General features: G+C 39.4%; 1 protein-coding gene across 3 annotated transcripts in view; it reads left to right on the top strand.

Annotated features, from left to right (window-relative positions):
• The first annotated feature begins 130 nt into the window (after positions 1-130).
• zc3h6 (zinc finger CCCH-type containing 6) overlaps positions 131-20645 on the top strand; it is a 56827-nt gene continuing 36312 nt past the window's right edge. Inside the window, exons 1-2 of one of the 3 annotated variants that reach the window (XM_043687193.2) lie at positions 131-270; positions 426-582. In XM_043687193.2, the coding sequence (XP_043543128.2) occupies positions 488-582 (95 nt within the window). In that variant the 5' untranslated portion in view covers positions 131-270; positions 426-487. Of the gene's footprint in view, positions 583-20645 lie in introns of all 3 variants that reach the window. The other 2 variants (XM_043687192.2, XM_043687194.2) reach the window with 2 other exon arrangements.

The following is a 20645-nucleotide window of genomic DNA, read 5'->3' as shown; positions in this document are numbered from 1 at the left end:
TTCAGGATGTGTAGCTGCCTATCAATGCCATGTAGCCAATGGTAAAGGGGAGGGGGCGGTATTCCGTAGGTATCAGGTTAGGTTGAGGCGCGGGCGAGGGCTCATTCGTTTCCTCTGTGTAAAATCGGTAGAGAACCCTGTCACCATCGCTGCACTAGAAAGCGTCGAGCGCCATGTTTGTGAGGAATAACCACAGCGTGTGAAAATTTTCCTTTTTTTTTGCTCTCGCCAACCAAAATCACCAAGAACAAAACCGGCGGAAAAAGAGGGGTATCAAACTCTTTAGAACCAATACGCAAACAGTTTAACCAAATAAGAATTCGCGTAAGATTGAACGCTCTTGTGTTTTTTTCTTAAAAAAAAGAGAAAAATCTGTTCTCATCAAATTTACCGTGAGATTTTTATTTATTTATTTTTATCAACAGTCACACCAGCAACGTCTCAGTGAGACATTCTCTATCAGTCTTGTACTGTTGTGTGGGGAAAAATGGCTTTTGAAAGCCTTTTCTCCAACCCCCCAACCCCAGTTGACAAAAATGATGTTCTAAACATGACAGAGTCTGAGCTTGCAGGGAACGAAAGGTCGAGTAACATTCTTATATATCAACCATTCTAAAATTATTTTTTTAAAAATAAGTTTAACATTGCCATTCTTTCGCTCTCTCTCTCTTTTCTATCTCTACCTGTTTTAATTTTTAACATTTTTCTTTCGAAAAAAAATCAGTTCATGGGAGGTGAATACTATACAATTTGTATTTCTCTCTTTCTATTCTCTGTAGATTAAATGTTTTGCTTGGGAGGGCTTTCACTCGCCCTTTTTTAAAAAAAAAATCAACAGTTAAAACGTGTGCATGCTTGGCTTTTTAAAAAAAAGGAAAAAAAAATCATTCCACTTTTTTTTAAAAAAAAGAACACTGCTCAGCGTGGTAAGTTTTATCAAAACAGGGAAGAAACCATTCCTTTATTTATTTTAGGAAACCATTTGATTTATAAGTAGTAACGAGGTTGAATGTTTTAGTCTTAATTTTCGGGCCCGTGAAACCTCTTCTCGAAGTCGGGTTGGATCCGGTTTCATGTCTCATCGGATTTTAGCCTCCATTTTGGCAATGAATCTTTATGTAAATCAATGGCGTGACCGACATGTTAACGTTCAGTTTGTTGCCACCACAGAAATACCCATGAGCACAGAACAAAGAAGTCCCTTTCCAAAAAACTAATTGCCAAAAAAACAAGCACCATCATGTGGGTTTTTAAAAAAAGTCGGTAAAGCTAAATGATTCGAACATTATCCTTTCACCTCGATTTTTAAAAAAAAATGATAATACAATGTTTGCACTCAAAACTGTTACATGAACTTGTCACAGTAATATTTATAGCAGCGCTAAAAAAAGCCCAAGAGCAAGTTCGTTGTTTCAAAAGTGAAGGGAAACTTAGTTCAAAAGACAACTACTAATTCGGTACCGAAATAACTTTATACATTTATTTCAAACTTTTAAATAATGCGTATTACTTGTTTAAATATATTTGCAGATCTTATGCATTTAAACCTAGTCTGCGCTTGTTTGGTACTAACACAATTGAGTACACTTCTGTACTTGATTAATACTCTAGTGCAGACAACAGACTGGGACCTTGGCAGTATAGCCACAGAAGTAATTTTTTTTTGCATCCCCCAGATGTGAAGATAATGAGGTTCAGTGAGTAATTTTAACATTAGGCATAGATTTGGAATATTGACTCTTTTTTCCAAAGGATTAGTGTTAGACTAGTATAATTTCAAAGCAATCAGTAGTTTATTGTAGCATTTGATCATTGTTTTATGTAAGGGTAGTTGATAGGTTTTTTTTGCAGCTGGCACAAAATCTACATTTGAGTTTCACCATCTGCAATCTAAAAGAATAGCCATTCATTTGTTCCTCATTATAATAAGTCATAGAGTCCTACAGCATGTTATCGAGTCTCCCCAACATTCTGGGATACTAATTTGGAAAGTTCCTGAATGATGAGAGCAAGGGTTGGTGCTCTGAATACGATTCTGTTTTGATCATGAATGTACTTTGAATCTGATTATCCAGTGATAATTCAGAACTCCAAAAGTTATGTGTAGTAATTCAATTTTGTGACTGGCAAAGAATAAAATGTACTATTTAAGTGAAGAAAGAATACTATAGTATAGAGGGATTTGGGTGTCCTTGTATATGTATCACAAAAAGTTAAAATACATGTCCAGCAAGTAAGGAAGGCAAAAATAGAATCAAAAACAGAAATTGCTGGAAAAATTCTGCAGGCCCAGCAGCATCTTTGGAGAGAAATCAATTAATTTCTCTCAATTAATTTAGCGTTCATTAGCAGAGGGATTGAATTCAAGAGTTGTGAGGTAATGTTGCAGCTGTACAGGACCTTGGTAAGGCCACATTCGTGTACTGTGTGCAGTTCTGGTCGCCTCACTTTAGGAAAGATGTGGAAGCTTTGGAGAGGGCGCAGAGGAGATTTACCAGGATGTTGCCTGGAATGGAGAATAGGTCGTACGAGGATAGGTTGAGAGTGCTAGGCCTTTTCTCGTTGGAACGGCGAAGGATGAGGGGTGACTTGATAGAGGTTTATAAGATGATCAGAGGAATAGATAGAGTAGACAGTCAGAGACTTTCTCCCCGGGTACAACAGAGTGTTACAAGGGGACATAAATTTAAGGTGAAGGGTGGAAGGTAGAGGGGGGATGTCAGGGGTAGGTTCTTTACCCAGAGAGTGGTGGGGGCATGGAATGTCTGCCTGTGGGAGTGGCAGAGTCAGAATCATTGGTGACCTTTTAAGCGGCAATTGGATAGGTACATGGATAGGTGCTTAAGCTAGGACAAATGTTCGGCACAACATCGTGGGCCGAAGGGCCTGTTCTGTGTTGTATTGTTCTATATTCTATGTTTTTTATGTTAATATTTCAATTACAATGACTCTCCTTTGAGCACATGGGCAAATGGAATATTGCCCTTTAATTCAAGGGTGATGCTGTATAAAGAACTCTACACTGCCTACTACAACTGTGGGGGTATTTGAGAGCTTGCATTGTCAGCAGTTTGCTGTCATTAATTGACGAAGCACAGACTTGCATTGGAGCAATTCAGTGGAGATTTACTAGCTTGACTCCTGGGATGAATTGTAGACTAGAAGAATGAGGATTGATCTTATTGAAGCAGTGTAGGTATTCAGGGGATACTTCCCTTTCTGAGGGAATCTAGAGCTTGAGGATGTACTTCCAAAATATAGGGTCTCACATTTTGGCAATTAGGAGAATTGATTTTCTAAGAGGGCTATGTTTTTGGAATTGTCAGTGAGCCTTGGTTTTTTGACACTTTGAATATATTGTAGACCGAGTTCAACAGATGTTTCATTAGCAGTGGAGTCAGGTTATGGCAAACGTGCAAGAAAGTGGAGTTTCAGCTGTGACCTTGTTGAATGATGGAGATGCATGGTGCTGCTAAATGGCCGATCAGTTTCTTGGGGTGTTTATGTGGTGAGAGTTTAACTATCAGGTAGACTTTGAGTTCAAAGCAGATATATTTGCTCGATCTCAATTTCGAGCATTGAACGATGACCATGAAAACTGCCAGATAATTATTAAAAACAATATTGGTTCGTTGTCTGAAGAGAAATGAAACTACCATTCCATGTCTGGCTTGCATGTGACTAATGTCCTATCTTTGAATCTTAATACCCACTGATATGATATTGCAAGCCCTTTATTTCTCAAGCCAGTTGGGAATTAAATATTTTGCTCTGATTTCAAGTCAAGGGGATGAAAGAACGCATCTTTTAGCTCTTTTGTTATTGACATCACTACTAAATGTAACGAACGTTCATAATTCCTTTTACAAATGTTTCACTTTTGAAGAAGAGACATCCTATTAAATTTGATATGTCAGTGTCATTTCTGACTCACTGTTAAAAGGCAGCACATAATTTGGGAAATCATATTCCCTTTCACCATATTTCCTCATATATTTGTTGCTAAATATTTGGTGGATATGTGGTAAGAAGCCATTACTTAATGAATTGCAGTTAGAGAAATAAAGTGCAGAAGAACATCATTTGTTCTTTTGAATTTGTGCAGATGTTAGCTTTTTAACAAGAGTCATCTGCTGTAATATCTTTTCACTGGTCATTCCCAAAGAATCAACCATAGGTAAGCTGAAAGCTGGAAATTCCTGCTCAGTCTAAGATAGGTATTTGTTTTGGAAATGTTTTGGAACTGTTGCGACTTGATTATGGATCTACCATTAGGTTTGCTAAATAATTCTTTGCCCTTGTACTTAACGTTACAGAGTCATGGGTTTACCACTAGGTCTTCACTGGCAGAAATGTCTTAAATTATACTTGTCTTCGGAGTGAAATGGTGATGGAGTCTGACAACATTATACTATTGAGTGATAGGATGTGGTTTTCTTTGATAAGGTGTAGAAGTAGGCCATTCAGCCCATTGAGTCTACTTCACCATCCACTGAGCTCATGGCTGATCTGATTCTCAACTCTACTGACTTTTCCCCATAACCCTCAATTCCTTTACTGATTTAAACATCTGTTTATCTCAGCCTTGAATGCAGTTAATGATCCGGCTTCAGCAGCCCACAGATAATAATTCCACAGATCTTAATTGTCCTTTAGTGGGTTAGTAACTAGCGCAGACTAGTTACTGAGACAAAGAGGAAGAGTTACAATGAGGTGAACTTTTATAGCTCTAGTTTGGCTGGAGAACAAAAACAGACTATTGTCCTTTTGACAAAATACTAATACAGTATAACTTTGTAAATTTCTAACAAAGGTTGCTTTGCATGAATATCTTCCTTTTAAATCTACAAAAACCTGTACTTAACATTACCTAGCCTTATTAATTTAGTAGAGTAGACTGCTTCACTTGGATTTGGTTGAAAGAATGCTATACCCATTTGTGTATTGAAATTAGTGATGAATAAATGGGAAGAATGATCAAAATTAGACTTTCTCGCATTTGTAATGTTCAGTAAAACCTGCAAGCTAGTACAAATGGTACATTATTATTTACTGCATTAATTGACTTATTTTGTAAAATAAAAGTACATGATGACAGTTATGGGCCTCAAAATGCAGTCTTGAGAATGCTGTAAAAAACTTGATCCTGACCATTTATCCATTTACAGACTTTGCCCTTAGCTTTAGGGTAGGACTGTACCTCACTGTTTTAAAAGATTTTTATATAATTCATGATCTGACTTAAAATATAAGTAGTATTTAGCTCAATACTTGTGCATTGGCATACATGTGTCCCCAAAATTTATTTGTGTGGGTGGACATTAACTTTGTTAAAGGCAAGTTTCTAAAGTTTTACTTTGTAGTGTTAATACACACTGTACATTAATACTGCCCACCGGAGCATAGCATTCTGCTTGTGACTTGTTCATGCATGCTAATAATGCTCAGTGCCTGCTGCTGCTGAAATTTCCATTTAATATTTTTATTTAGTAGCTTCCCTTTCCTTCTGAATCATTTTATTTATTTTCATGGTCCTGCCCTAATTGCTTTGGTTCACTTTCACAATTTCTGATTTTTAAAAAAATTTTAAGCGTAATGCTGATCAAAATGACAGTAAGTTTTCTTTAAAAATTTAGGTTTTAACTTAGTTTTCAGAACTGACGGTGAAATAATCATCCCAAGATCCTGCAATTTAACATTTAATAAATGGAACTCAGACTAAAGAGATGAATAGCCTGTCAAATGAAAATTCATCTTTCTTCAGTATTGTATTCAGTATTTAATCGTGAGATTAAGATACTATAGTGGCAATTCATGCGTTTATTTTGCATTTGTTCCATGCTGTACCTGTCCAGGGATTTCTCATGTCAGAGGTTGGGAACTTATCAAAAGCTTTTCTTCAATTATTATCTGACCTAAGTCTCTGTAGCCTGTGTTACGATTACTTGGTTGAGTATAGTAACAGAAACGTTAATGAGCTTGTTCCACCTGCCTTTCTATAATATGCTGTCAGGGGAGTAGCTTTTAGACTGCAAGTTCCCAGGAGCATTTGGCTACAGTCCCTTGGATGATTACAGGTGTGTACAGTACTTCTAATTTTTCAACAAACCAGTAAGGTCATAAACAATTTTATCTGCATGATTTTAGCAAAATGTACATAATGCATTCTTCCTTATTCCTACATTTATCAATTGAAAATTTTGACACAAACTACAAATATTCAATGATGGTGCAGCTTCGAAGGGCAGAATGACCTGCTCCTGTACCTATTGTCTATTGTCATAAATCTCAAATTAAAGGAAATGAAACCTGTTTCCCAATGGGCAATAATTTATCAAATGAATCAACATGAAACTTATATCAGAGAGAGGGGCGAGCCTGCCTTTTGCACCTGGTCTACTTGAGCTCAATTGAATGGTTCTTTTGTTGGTGGGTAATATTTGAAGTCAGTTTCTAACCTAAAGAAGAGAGAAGCAGTTGTCTGTTCCTGATTGCTGTTGCCAGATAGTTGTACAGGTAGCTGGCATCTTTTGACGTTCAGGACAAGATTTATTGAGATCAACACCATCTCTGGCTCCAACAATGACTGACTTGCCAAAATCACCTAAAGGTTTGTTTGGAGAGAAGTCACTTGAAAATTAAGAGGAAAGTACCCAAAAGATTTGGATCCCCAAGCTGAAGCTGTGCTTCATGAGTGATTTGGGGTAGATGAAGCTTAACAATTGGAGCAATAAGTTATCAGAAAGCATTCTAAACACAAAATGCTACTTTACCCAAACTGTCATTCTGCTTTTAAGCCATTCACTTGTTAAATATTAAATTTTCATAGCATAGGGATCAGTAGATTTGAAGATTTTGTCTGAATAAACATTTTGAAAAGAATTGTACATGAATATATAACAGCTAAGATATTTTACTGATTTCTAAATTCAGCAGTTGCAAAACAATAGTTTGTTTTTATATCTGAATTATACTGGTGTTCAACTGTTCAAACTGAGTTACAACTGATGTTGCAGCTTCCACAATCTAATAGTAACTTGCATTCTTGGTGTAAGTGCTAGCAAGTGTCATATACACTAACCCACTCACGACTGTTGGTTACTATTCACTTTTCAGTGTATTTATGCAATAACAATTTATTTCTGGAGTGCAGTACACCAAACATTTCTTGCTAGTAATGTACGTTATTGTAGGAATGCTTTTGCTAGTGTTTGAGATACTAATTTCTTCACTGCTTGGAAGGAAATTAAACACATTCCTTGAACTTTGAAGTAAATTTGTTTAAAAAAAAATTTGGTCAGTTAATTAATAACCTGTCTAAAGTTCAGTTGGTATACTTTAGATTCTTAACTAATATGTGAGTATACTCTGAAAATCTTTAATTTTTGAAGTTATTTCCTTTTAGTTGTGTCTGGCTGTGAGACACTTGAGAAACCATTCTCTGAACGATGGGTTTGTTATGTATAGAAGAAGGCCAGTTGGCCTGTTGTTTCCACTGGCTCTTCAAATAAGCATCATTACTCATGTCAGTCTTTTCCCCAGTATGTCTCTCCAAATAATCTCTTAAACTGTCTTGAATGCCTCAGTTGATCCTACTAACACCATATTTCCAGGCATTGTATTTCATACCTTAACTATTACTTTACCCATATCATCCTTGCTTTTCTGTTCATGACTTTAAATCTATGTTCCCTCATTCTTATTTCTTTTAAAAGCAGCAAAAAGCTTTTGAAGTCAAAGCCATGTTTTTTTTTCATTCATTTGTGGGATGTGGGTATCACTGGCTGGCCAGCATTTATTGCCTTTGAGAAGGTGGTGGTGAGCTGCCGCCTTGAACAGCTGGAGACCACCTGCTGTTGGTTGACCCACAATGTCAGAATGGAAGGAACCTCACTGATACTGAAGGAATAATGATTTATTTGCAAGTCAGAATGGTGAGTGGCTTGGAGGGGAACTTGCAGGTGGTAGTATTCCCATGTATCTGCTGCCCTTGCCCTTCTAGATGGAAGTGGTCCTGGGTTTTGAAGATGCTGTCTGAAGGTCTTTGGTGAATTTCTGCAGTGCATCTTGTAGAGAGTCCAGCTGCTATTGAGCGTCGGTGGTGGATTGAGTGGATGTTTGTGGAAGTTCTGCCAATCAAGTGAACTACTTTGCCCTGGATGGTGTTAAGCTTTTTGTGTTGTTGGTGCTACACCCATCCAGGCAAGTGGGAAGTATTCCATCACATTTCTGACTTGTGCCTTGTAGATGATGAAGCTTTGGGGAGTCGGGAGGTGAGTTGCTTGCTACTAGCCTCTGACCTGGTCTTGTAGCTACTATGTTTCTGGTCAATGGTAACCCCCAGGAAGTTGATAGTGTCAGATTCAGTGATGGTAACATGATTAAATGTCAAGGAAAGGTGGTTAGATTGTCACTTATTAGTCAAAAGTTAGGACTGCAGATGCTGGAGATCAGAGTCTAGATTAGAGTGGTGCTGGAAAAGCACAGCAGGTCAGGCAGCATCCGAGGTGCAGAAAAATCGATGTTTCGAGCAAAAGCCCTTCACCACTAATAATCACTTATTAGTGGTGGTCATAGCCTGGTATTTGTGTGGCACAAATGTTACTTGTCACTTGTTAGCCCAAGCCTTGTCCAGATTCTTGTTGCATTTGAATGTGAACTGCTTCAGTATCTGAGGAGTTGCAAGTGATGCTGAACATTGTGCAATCACTGGTGCATCTCCACTTCTGACCTTATGGTGCGGGAAGGGTCATTGATGAAGCAGCATCAATGCAACACAGAAAAAGCCCTTTGGTCCATCGAGTGCACCAACCTTTCTACACCAATCCCACTTTGCAGCACATAGCTTGTAATCTTAAAGTTTATGACATTGTGAGTGCTTATCCATGTACTTTTGAAAGATTCTGAGGTCTCTGCTTCTGCGGTCCTAGACAGTGCATTCCACATTCCGCTCATTTGGAATGCATTTCTCCGCTCCATATCTTCTCCCTATCTGCTCTATCTTCATAACTGAAATTTCTGACTCCTGGGACCATTCTTGTAACTTGCTTCTGCACTCTTCAATGCATTCACATCTTTCCAATAATGTGCTGCCAACAACTGTACACTGCTCTAGCTGAGATTTAACAAGAGTTTCATACAAGTTCAATATTAGCTTCTTACTTTTGTACTCTCTGTTAATAAAGCCCAGCTTTATTAACTGCTCTCCATCTCTTCTGCCACTTATAATGATGTGTGCACACGTTCACTCAGGATCCTCTGCTCCTGTATCTTTTAGCACCCTTATTTTATATTGTCTTTCAATGTTCTTCCTACCAAAGTGTATCATCTCCTACTTCTCTGCATTCAACCTCATCAGCCATCCTTTGGCATACTGCACTGACTTGTCAGCGTTATTTTGGAATAGGAATACTATATAAATGAAAATGTTTTGTTTTTCAAGTTCTTTACATATAAGCCTTCAACCCTTTCTCCATAGGAAAGGTAGTTGCAGAAGTAGGTTGTTCAGTGCATTGAGTTCTGAGATCACAGCGAACTGATAATCCTCAACTGCATTTCAGCCTTTTCCGCATGATCCTTGATTCAATTAAATGTAAGTCTGTCTTAACCTTGACTATATTTACGATGTAACCTCCTCGGCCTTCTGCGTTAAAACATTCCTGAAAAACACTGCAAGTTCTGCCTTAAATTGGCAACCCCCCACTCTGAGATTATATCCTTTGTTCTGAGATTCTCAGTCTAGGGAAACAACCTTTTTCACCTACCCTGTCAAGACCCCAGAGAATCTTATAGGTTTCAATAATGTCACCTGTCATTCTTTTAAGCTCCAGTGATTACTAGGCCAAACCTCGTTAAGCTCTCCCCAGAAGACAGCCCTTCCGTATCTGGGATCAGAGCTGAAAAATGTGTTGCTGGAAAAGCGCAGCAGGTCAGGCAGCATCCAAGGAGCAGGAGAATTGACGTTTTGGGCATAAGCTCCTTGAATGCTGCCTGACCTGCTGTGCTTTTCCAGCAACACATTTTTCAGCTCTGATCTCCAGCATCTGCAGTCCTCACTTTCTCCATATCTGGGATCAACCTAATAAACATTTTCTGAACCACCCTGCTTCTAATGCTGGCATATCTTTCCTTAGATAAGGTGAGCAAAATTGTTCACAGTATTCCAGATATATCTATGTAGTCAAAATGGTGCCTTGTGTAGTTTTAGCAAGAACTGGCTACTTGAAAATACTTGGCAAAAGTGAGGACTGCAGATGCTGGAGATCAGAGTCTAGATTAGAGTGGTGCTGGAAAAGCACAGCAGGTCAGGCAGCATCTGAGGAGCAGGAAAATTGACGTTTTGGACAAAAGCCCTTCATCAGACTTGAAAATACTTAGTCATAGAGATGCATAGCACGGAAACAGATCCTTCCGTCCAACCCGTCCTCGCCAACCAGATATCCCAATGCAATCTAGTCCCACCTGCCAGCACCCTGTCCATATCCCTTCAAACCCTTCCTATTCATATAGACATCCAGATGCCTTGTAAATATTGCAATTGTATTAGCCTCCACCACTTCCTCTGGCAGCTCATTCCATACATGTGCCACCCTTTTTCACTTGCTCCTCTCGCCCTAAACCTATGCCCTCTAGTTCTGGACTCCCAACTCCAGAGAAAAGACTTTGTCTATTTATCCAATCCATGCCCCTCATTATTTTGTAAACCTCTATAAGGTCACGCTCAGCCTCCGACGCTCCAGGGAAAACAGCCCCAGCCTGTTCAGCCTCTCCCTATAGCTCAAACCCTCCAACCCTGGCAACATTCTTGTCAACCTTTTCAAGTTTCGCAACATCTCTCCGATAGGAAGGAGACCAGAATTGCACGCAGTGTTCCAACAGTGGCCTAACCAATGAGCTGCAACATGACCTCCGAACTCCTGTACTCAATACTCTGACCAATAAAGGAAAGCATACCAAATGCCGCCTTCACTATCTACCTGCGACTCCACTTTCAAGGAGCTATGAACCTGCACTCCAAGGTCTCTTTGTTCAGTAACACTCCCTAGGACCTTAACATTAAGTGTATAAGTCCTGCTAAGATTTGCTTTCCCAAAATGCAGCACCTTCCATTTATCTGAATTAAACTCCATCTGTCACTTCTCAGCCCATTGGCCCATCTGACCAAGATTCTGTTGTAATCTGAGGTAGCCCTCTTTGCTGTCCACTACACCTCCACTTTTGGTGTCCTGGGATTTTTTTAAAGGTCTACCTGATACATTGAGGTCTTAGACTCATCCAAGAGACATAACCTCTAAGTAGTTCAGCACTTCAATACTGAGGGCTTAGGTGGATCATGAATACCAGAACAAACCTGTTGGACAGAAAGGCCTATGCTCATGATGTAATTTCTAAAGCCAAGTTGTTGATAAACGTGAGCATAGTTTGAGCAATTGATACTTAGGCCTGATTGTTTTAATTTAATGTCATTCCTTGTGTTTTATTCCTTGTTGTGTTGCACTGAAACTTCCAACTTGTTTTTTTTTCATCAGCTGTTCTCTTTTTTTGGTTTCAAACCAAGCTTGGTCTATTTTTAGGAACATAGCATTCCACGCTTCAAGATAGCTAGCCTGGCTTTGATAACATGACGATATTGCAACAGCTATTCATTATCCCTTTGACCTCCCCCTCCCCCAAACTGACCTTGAAACGTATTATTGACAGATTGTTTGGTTACTTCATGTAAATTCATATCCCATTTGCTAATTGTAGGATATAGGTTAATATTTCTGCCAGGGCATGCAAGGCTATGGGACCAAGTCTTGGCAAATGGGATTAGAATTATTATGTTGTTTATGATTGGCACAGACAAAATGGGCTGACGGGTGTTTTTGTGTGCTGTAGTCCTCTGACTCTGATGTGAAAATTGTGTTAATAGTTTTAGAAACTCAAACTTAGCTCACAAGCATAATCATAAGTTTGTCCAAGTAAAATGGGATTTTGTTGTTTTCTTGGGATGATCGCATTTCATTTAATTAATTAATTTTATTTGGGGGTTTATGAAATTGTATTATGGAAGTTTGCAACAAAAGCAATAGGGTATTTTGTTAACATTCCCAGTGGACAGTTGGATTCTATAGACTCAGCACAACATCCTTGTATCCTTTGGGATTGACTCTAAATAGACATTTCAAATGTAGTGTCAGATTAGGTTTGCAATGCTCAGGGGTTGTTGAACCCCTAGATTCTTTATGAAATTGCCTAGAGTTTGCATTGAATGCAGCTATTCAGGCTTTATTTTCAAAACATTTAAAATAAAACCACTGAAGCGAGATCTCTTGGGTACAGTTAGGATTTCTTTTAAAAAAAAAAGGATGCTATAGTTCTTTGATCTGAGATTGATAAATACAAGTGGTATAATACTAAATAATGAAGAAAAAATATATTTTCGATAAAACTATCAGTTTAGATGCTGTTGGACATTTGGTTTTATTTTTGTACGAGTCATGATTTAGCTGTGTTTTCAGTATGTTGATTCGTTCTGATTTCACAAGTGCTAGTAATTTGGTGAGTTCTCAGTATTCATGGGTGTTTGTAGGCAGCTGATTGTGGAGGTATTGGAATAATTTTGTCCCTGGTCTTGTCTGGTGTTCATGTAAGTGGTGTGTTAATTCCAAAATCACTGTAAAAATATTCATGGGAAGTTTAAACAGTAGAGTTCATTGGAATAAATTGAAGCAAGCTACTTGAGCTCTGGCTGTGCTGATTGGAAAGGATAGAATTCTGTGATAGTTCTGTAGACCTCGAGACTGCTGGGGGTGTGAGCATTTTTTTAGTGGTTACTAAATGGTAAATAGTGTTGCAATGGTAATGTCACTGAACCAGTAATCAAGAGACCCCAGACTAATCCTTTGAGGCAAGGGTTCAAGTCTTACCAAGGCAATTGGTGGAATTAAAATTCAGATAATCTGGAATGTAAGCCAGTCTCAATGGCAATGATGAAGCTATCACCAATCCCAACTCATTTACGAATACCCTTTAGAGAAGAAAGTTTGCCATCTATATCTCGTCTGCATTAGATGCGAGTTGAAGCCCACAACACTATGGTTAACTCTTGTTTGTCTTCAGAAATAACCTAAAAAGCCACTCCGTTCAAGGGTAATTTGGATAAAGACCAGTACTTGCCTTGAATGTGAAGATGGTGGTAAGTGTAGTCTTTTTAAGTGAAAATTGAAGTAAATAGGCAAGTGAAAAGGACCACATACTGTGTCCAGATTATCACACATGATGGGATCAAAGAAAATCAAAGAAAGCCAAGCCTAGTTTTGCCAGAATGATGCTGATGGTAACATTGAAGAAACTGAAACTGAACCTGAGCCTTAGCAAAATAATGCTGAGGTGCTATATCTTGTCCTCTGCCATATGCCTGAGAATAATAATAAGCTGAAGGCATTTGAAGTGTTAACATATTGGAGAATATTCTGCATATCCTACACAGGCAAAAAGACTATTAAGAATGTACTAGAAATGGCTGAGAGAAAAAAAGGAACTTTGTACATAACGAAAAGAAATTACGGAATTTTGGGCACTTTATCAATAAAGTTGGAAGAAAAGACAATGGAAAATGTAGGCAAGAGAAGCAGAGGACAAGACAGGTGATTGGTCTAATGTAGCTGGTCAATGTGGAATATGTAAGAGAAGCATAAGGCAGATATCATCTGGGAAGATGATGACATCAAACTGTGAACTTCAAAGCATCATAGAATCTCTTTCAATTTTTGTGATTTGTATGTGATGGGTGTGTGTTTGCTTTCTGATTCAATCACATCTCTTTCATCTCACTGAACTTGCACTAAGCAGTCTTATGGATGTTTCAGCAAGTATTGTGTTTGGTAATGACAGTTTCTTGTCATTGAGGCCAATCCTGTAGACAGCAGGAGGATGGAAGAACAGAGCAAGCCAAGCAGCAAAAGGAAATGGAGAAGTCAATGTTTCGAATGTAACTGTTCTCCAGGACCGGGGGATAGGCAGGATGTACTGGGAGCTGCAGATGGTGGTGGACTGGCTTGAACGAGAGTCAAGGCTGGGAAGGGAGGTTGAAATTGGAGCAGTTTTTCTCTCCTAATGCGTCATTGTTTTTATTGAACTGACCTTCATATTTCTGAGAAGTAGGATCAAGGGCCATCTGAGCCCTCCGTGATAGAGCATTTTCGCTGTACAAATGTGTCTCATGTTTTCCAACCAGTTCCGTTATGACTGTATTGATTTGATGCATTGAGACACACTAAGCCTTCATTCTCTGACCATTTCATTAGCTTTGAAATGATATGGTAGTGATCAGTTTAGCAGTCACTGCTGCATATGTCCATCCTGCCTATCCCGCTGTCTATAATGACATAATTGATGAGATGCCAATGCATAGAAGGTGGTGTATCCAGGATGTCTCTTGTGACTAGGGTAGTAGAAAACTGGTGGTGGTTAAAAACTCATGTTTAGTGCACACCTTCAGCAAGAGGAGACCATTGCTATTACAACCCTTTATTTCCAATGATGCCTGGTGATGAGCACCAATTTTTGCAATGCAAAGCTGATTAGTTTGCTGCTTTTTGGCGCAGCAGTTGACAGGGAATGGAAGCCAAAATGTAATTTATCCTTGACTTCATCAGAGTTGGTCATGGTCATGGTCCGGGGCAAACATACTGTTGAAAGTAATTTACCTGATGTCATGCATGGTAGACTTAAGCACACCACAGGGTTATTAACATCCTTGGAAGGGTAATTCAACTTAGATTGTCTGTGACAGCAAAGTCTATCCCAGCTTTGCATTCTTCTAATTTTCCATGGTTGCTTCAAAATAATATATCTATCCAGGTTTCTTTGAATTATCATCCTCAGCTAGATGAGTCTCATTGAAACGGGAGTGCCTTTTGGTACAGCCAGGTGTACCAAAAAAAATCTTCTTTCATGTCTGTCAGATGTGCATTGGCCATGAGTCTGCCCATGTGCTATGCACCAGTGGTGACTGGTCTTACCTTCATTTATTGTGACTACCTTGACGGTGCTGAAGGGACAGTTGCTGGCTTGCTCGGAAAATGAAGCAGGCAGTGTTAGAGGCACCCTATATTTTTATCTCTTCCTCATATTAGAGAGGTTACTTGCATCATCCAGAAAAGAGTTGCTCAGATGCAGTGGTGTTGCTGAGCTCCATTTCTTTCTTCCATCTAAAAATGACATATGGCATGAAGCTACCTGTGTGCAGCTTAGAGGCTACAGTTCCCAATATATCCACACCTATGTTGCTTGCTCTTTGCTGCAAAAACCTGTAACTGACACGATTGACAATGGGAAGGTGATGAGCATCCCTGCGTCTGAAATGGAATATAATTAGAGATTTGTGCGTTGTCACCCTCACTCTCTTGCACCAGTGGCAGGATGAGTCTTGGCAGCTTGAGAGCGATCCAGATGCACTGGGTCTCCAGGAGGTCTTGTCTTGACGAGCTCTGCACATTCCACAGTACACTGACATATCTTTAGGACACTTGGACTTCAGATTGTTCACATCTATCCAAATTGTCAGAATCAGTCTTTACTTGTCAATGTGGACAAGTTTCTCTATTGATTGGTTTATTGTCACATGTACCGAAGTGCAATGACAAGTTTTGTTGGCGAGCAGGACAGGCAGATCAAAGGGTGAAAAAAATGTTTGTACGTAGTGAGGCATACAGATTACACTGCACAGGATGTGTGTGAAGCAAGATCAACATTATTTGAAGTTGGACAGTCCATTCATCAGTCTAATAACAGCAGAAAAGAAGCTGTTCTAGAACCTGTTGGTCTGTGTTCAAGCTTTATTGCCAAAGGGAGGGGACCTAGTACTAGACTCTCCTAATTTGGACTGCTGATTGAAGCAGTCACATCTCGATGAACTGCTAAGATATGTTAGTGATTATTTGGAGCCACAAGTGAATATTTCCACATAAATAAGGGAATTCTGGTTTAATCAGCTTAATGCAATAATCTGCAATAACTCAAGTCTACTTCCCTTTTGATTTTGTGTCCAGAATTATGATTGGTATAAATATGAAATATTGTAATGTTGAACTGCTATAGCCTTTATTGTCAGCTTTTAAGATGTTGGTAAATTATTTATCACAAATTGGTAACTTTGTGATACACAAAGTTACACAATTTAATTCTCTGTTTGCAGATTGAACAATTTCAGTGAAATAGCAGTACGATTATCCCTGTAGTTTTAATTCAGAATGCTCCATTTATCCCCTGAATGTTACTTGTAAAACTGGTGCATAGTGCACCAATATTTCTGGTGAAGTGATGAGCTTAAGCGGATCAGGATGTGGGCATCTCCAACTAAGCCAGCACATACAGCCCATTTTTAGTTGTTCTTGATCAAGTTGAGTGAGGCTGATGATCTAAACTGCTGGATTCTGTGTGGTGAGGCTCCTATGAAGGATGTTCCTGATGTCTGGGGAGTTCTGAACCAGGGGTCACTGTTTAACGATCCAGCGTAGGCAGGTTAGGACTGAGATGAGATATTTCTTCACCCATATATTGTTGAGCCTATAGAAGCCTCTGCTACAGAAAGTGCTGAGACCAAAGCATTGAATATTTTTAAAAAGGAGATGGATATAATTCTTGGGGCTAGAGGGATCAGAGAATAAAGGGAGAATATGGGAATAGGGTTCTAAGTCGGATGATCAGCAATGATTTTATTGAATGGCAGAGCAGACTGAATGACTTCCTTTAACTCCTAGTTTCTATGTTTTCTAACTCAGCAATGTTGAAACTGTGATATATATTCAAGTCTGGATAGTGTAATTTTAGGGAATTTGGATGTGATGCTGTTGCATGCACCTGTCGCTTTTATCCTTCCACGTAATGGAAGTCGCAGGTTTCATAGGTAGTATTGAATCCAAGGGAGTGGCTCTGATACAACTATAAAGAGAGTGTTCAGGCAATGTGCATTGGCGAAGGAGGGTGTCGGTATTTTAATTGTTGAGCTGAACTCCTTCATATAAGTGAAATGTATTCATTCATATTCCTGACATTTTCACGACTTTATTTTCTCCGCTATTTTAGAAATTATCAATGGATTGCATTAATTTTATTTGATATGGAGCTTTTGGACGAGGATGGACAAAGTTAAAAATCACACAACACTAAGTTATAGTCCAACTGGTTTATTTGGAAGTACTAGCTTTTAGAGTGCTGCTCCACAGCTACCTGATGAAGGAGCAGTGCTCCGAAAGCTAGTACTTCCAAATAAACCTGTTGGACTATAACCTGGTGTTGTATGATTTTTAACTTTTTTTATGAGACTGGGTAAAGAAATTTGCGTAACCAGCAGTACCATGTCCAATGTAGAGAGGAATTTTGATTTCAATAGGAAATCTTCTTTAGACTTACACTTCTGAACCAAAATGTTGAGAATTCAAGATTCCTGTGGATTTGATCATATTGCTAGCTTGTTTTCCTGCGTGTTTTGATCGAGGTGCAAAACTGTGGTGTTGTCTGTTTTTACGGTGTGAGATTTCTTAGCAATATTCAATCAGTATTCTTTTTTATATAAAGCCATTAAGCAGATTAATTGGTGATAAATTTCATGATTTTTGTGGGATCACTGCATACACAGATGGTTGTCTCATGCCAAAGATAACTGGTCAAAGAGAAAATTTGCCCACAATTATTCTTTGGTATAATGTAAGTTCTCCTTCACTGCAGGATGCATTTATATTCTTTCCTGGTACACCAAACCATGCTATTTTGTCAGTTTCTTATATATTTGTGTCAGTGGGGCAGCATTTTGGTGACAGTAACCATTTTTATTCACTTGTGGGGTGTGAACATCACAGGCTGGCATTGTTTGCTCTTGTTCTTGAGATGGTGCTGTGGTAGTAAGTTGCTTTCTTGAACCAATGCATTCCATGTGCTGTAGGTTGATTCCCAACTGACTTTAGGAAGGGAATTCCAGAATTTTGACTCAGCAACAATGAAGAAAGTCAGGATGGTAAATGGTAGCTTGGAGGGGAATGTGCATGTGGTGGTGTTCCCAGGTATCTGCTGCTCTTGCTCTTCTAGATGGAAATGTTTGTGGGTCTGAATGGTGCTGCCTAAGGATCTATGGTGAATTTCTGCAGTGCATCCTTTAGATAGTACATAGCTGCTCCTACTGAACATCGTTGATGGAGGGAACGGATGCTTTTGTGTAGTGCCAAACAAGTGAGCTGCTTTGTCATGGATGGTGTCAAGCTTCTTGAGTATTGTTGGAGCTGCACTCATTTGGCAAGTGAGGAGTATTCCATGGCAAGCCTGACTTGTAGATGGTGGCTAGACTTTGGGGAGTCAGGTGGTGAGATTCACTGTAGCATTTCTAGCTTCTGACATGCTCTTGTTAGCAGCTGTGTTGATATGGTGAGTATTAAGGTTCTGGTCACTGGTAACGAGCAGAATGTTGAGATGGGGGAATTCAATAATGGTAACACCATTGAATGTCAAGAATAGAACAAAATCCCTACAGTGTGGAAAGAGGGCTTTTGACCCATCCAGTACACACTGACCTTCAGAAGACCATCCCACCTGAACCCAGCCCCCCTTTTTATCCCCATAATCTGCATTTAACAATACTAACCTGCACATCTTTGGACTGTGGGATGAATCTGGAACTCCCGGAGGAAACCCATGTAGACACGGGGGAATGTTCAAATTCCACGCAGCCACCCAAGACTGGACTCTAACCCAGGTACCTGGCACTGTGAGGTGGCAGTGTTAACCGTTATATCACTGTGTGGTGGTTAGATTATGTCTTAGGTGATGACCATCACCTATACCATTTGTGTGGTGCAAATGTTACATGCCACTTGTAACTCAAGTATGGATATTGTTCGAATCTTGCTGCATTTGAATGTGGACTGCTTCAATGTCTGAGGAGTTGTGAATGGTGTTGAACATTGTGTAATCATTGAACATCCCCAAATCTGACCTAATAAAGGAAGGAAAGTCACTGATGAGCCTGATGAAGATGGCTTGGCGTTGGACACTAGCATGAGGAACTCCTGCAGAAATGTCCAGGGGTTGACATCACTGACATCCGACAACTATGACCATCTTCCTAAGTGCCCCAGGAATGACTCCCAACCCCCGATATCCATTGATTTCAGCTTTGCTAGGCTACCTTGATGATCAAGTCATTTGAATGTGGCCTGTTATTCTCACCTCGCCTCTGGAATTCAATGCTTTTATCCATGTTTGAAATGAGATCAGTAGCTGAGTGGCCCTGGTGGAGCCTGGCATCCATTAGCAGGTGCTGTTTGAAATTAATGTTGATGACACCTCCCATCATTTAATTGATGCTTGAGCATAGAATGATGTGGCGGTAATTGGCTGGCTTGGATTTGTCCTCCTTTTTGTGGACAGGACGTACCTGGGTGTTTTTCCTAGCATCCACCACACTTTGGGATAAGGAATTCCAGATTCACAACCCTTTAGAAGAAGTAGTTTCTCCTCAATTTTTTTTTAGATTAGATTACTTAGTGTGGAAACAGGCCCTTCGGCCCAACAAGTCCACACCGACCCTCCGAAGCGCAACCCACCCAGACCCATTCTTCACCTAACATTACGGGCAATTTAGCATGGCCAATTCACCTAACCTGCACATTTTTGGACTGTGGAAGGAGACCGGAGCACCCGGAGGAAACCCACGTAGACATGGGAAGAATGTGCAAACTCCACACAGAAAGTTGCCTGAGGTGGGAATTGAACCCGGGTCTCTGGCGCTGTGAGGTAGCAGTGCTAATTCTGTTTTAAATTCGCTTTCCCTTATCCTAAGACTATGACCTTTCATCCGAGAATGCCCCACAATAGGAAGCATTCACTCCATGTCTATTTTATCCATACCTTTTATCATCTTGAATACCTCAATTTGATCTCCCCTCATTTTTCTAAACTCTAGGGAAGATTCTTGTGTTAAGTCTAATTCTAGAACTTGAGTGCAAAAATCAAACTCACACTCCAATGTGGTGCTGCTACATTGTTAGAAGTCCTTTTGTTTTTTTGATGAGAGGTTAAAATGAGGTCCATCTATGTCCTCAGTTGGATGTGAAAGAACCCATTGCAGTATTTCAAAGAAGAGCAGGGGAAGTAATCTCTGGTGCAGTGGAAAGTATCCTTCAGTCAACATCATTTAAGTATTTTGTTATTATCGCGTTACTTGGGATCTTGCTGTGTGCAAAGTGGCTGGTGTGATTATTACATTAGAGCACTGACTGTAAGAAGTACTTGATTAACCATAAAGCACTTAAATGTCTAATTGTTGTGAACAGTGCTCTGTAAATTGATGTTTTCTGTTGAAGATTACTTTAGAATTGCAGCAAATATTACATATTCTTTACTCGGAATTGGGCTTTTTTCCTCCTGTAAGGTTTCTCAAATAATATAATGAGATGAGTGACTAATGAACTTTTAAATCTTTCTTTTGAGGGAGGGAGGAATACGTAACAAATTTCCCCTTTCCCTCTCAGAATTCCTTTCATAGAGGTGACTCTGGATAGTCAGCATTGAGAACTCTCCTATTTTCTCATTAACACTGTAATCCTGGGATGAAATAATTTTCTGCCAATTCTGATCTTCCCATTGATGGAGAGAGAGAACCAGAT

The sequence above is a fragment of the Chiloscyllium plagiosum genome, unplaced genomic scaffold, assembly GCF_037043375.1.
Source record: "Chiloscyllium plagiosum isolate Xiang-an unplaced genomic scaffold, Cpla_swu_hap1 HiC_scaffold_3, whole genome shotgun sequence".
Classification (NCBI taxonomy): domain Eukaryota; kingdom Metazoa; phylum Chordata; class Chondrichthyes; order Orectolobiformes; family Hemiscylliidae; genus Chiloscyllium; species Chiloscyllium plagiosum.
Note: the sequence above shows the minus strand (reverse complement) of the source record. Positions and strands in the feature narration are given on the sequence as shown.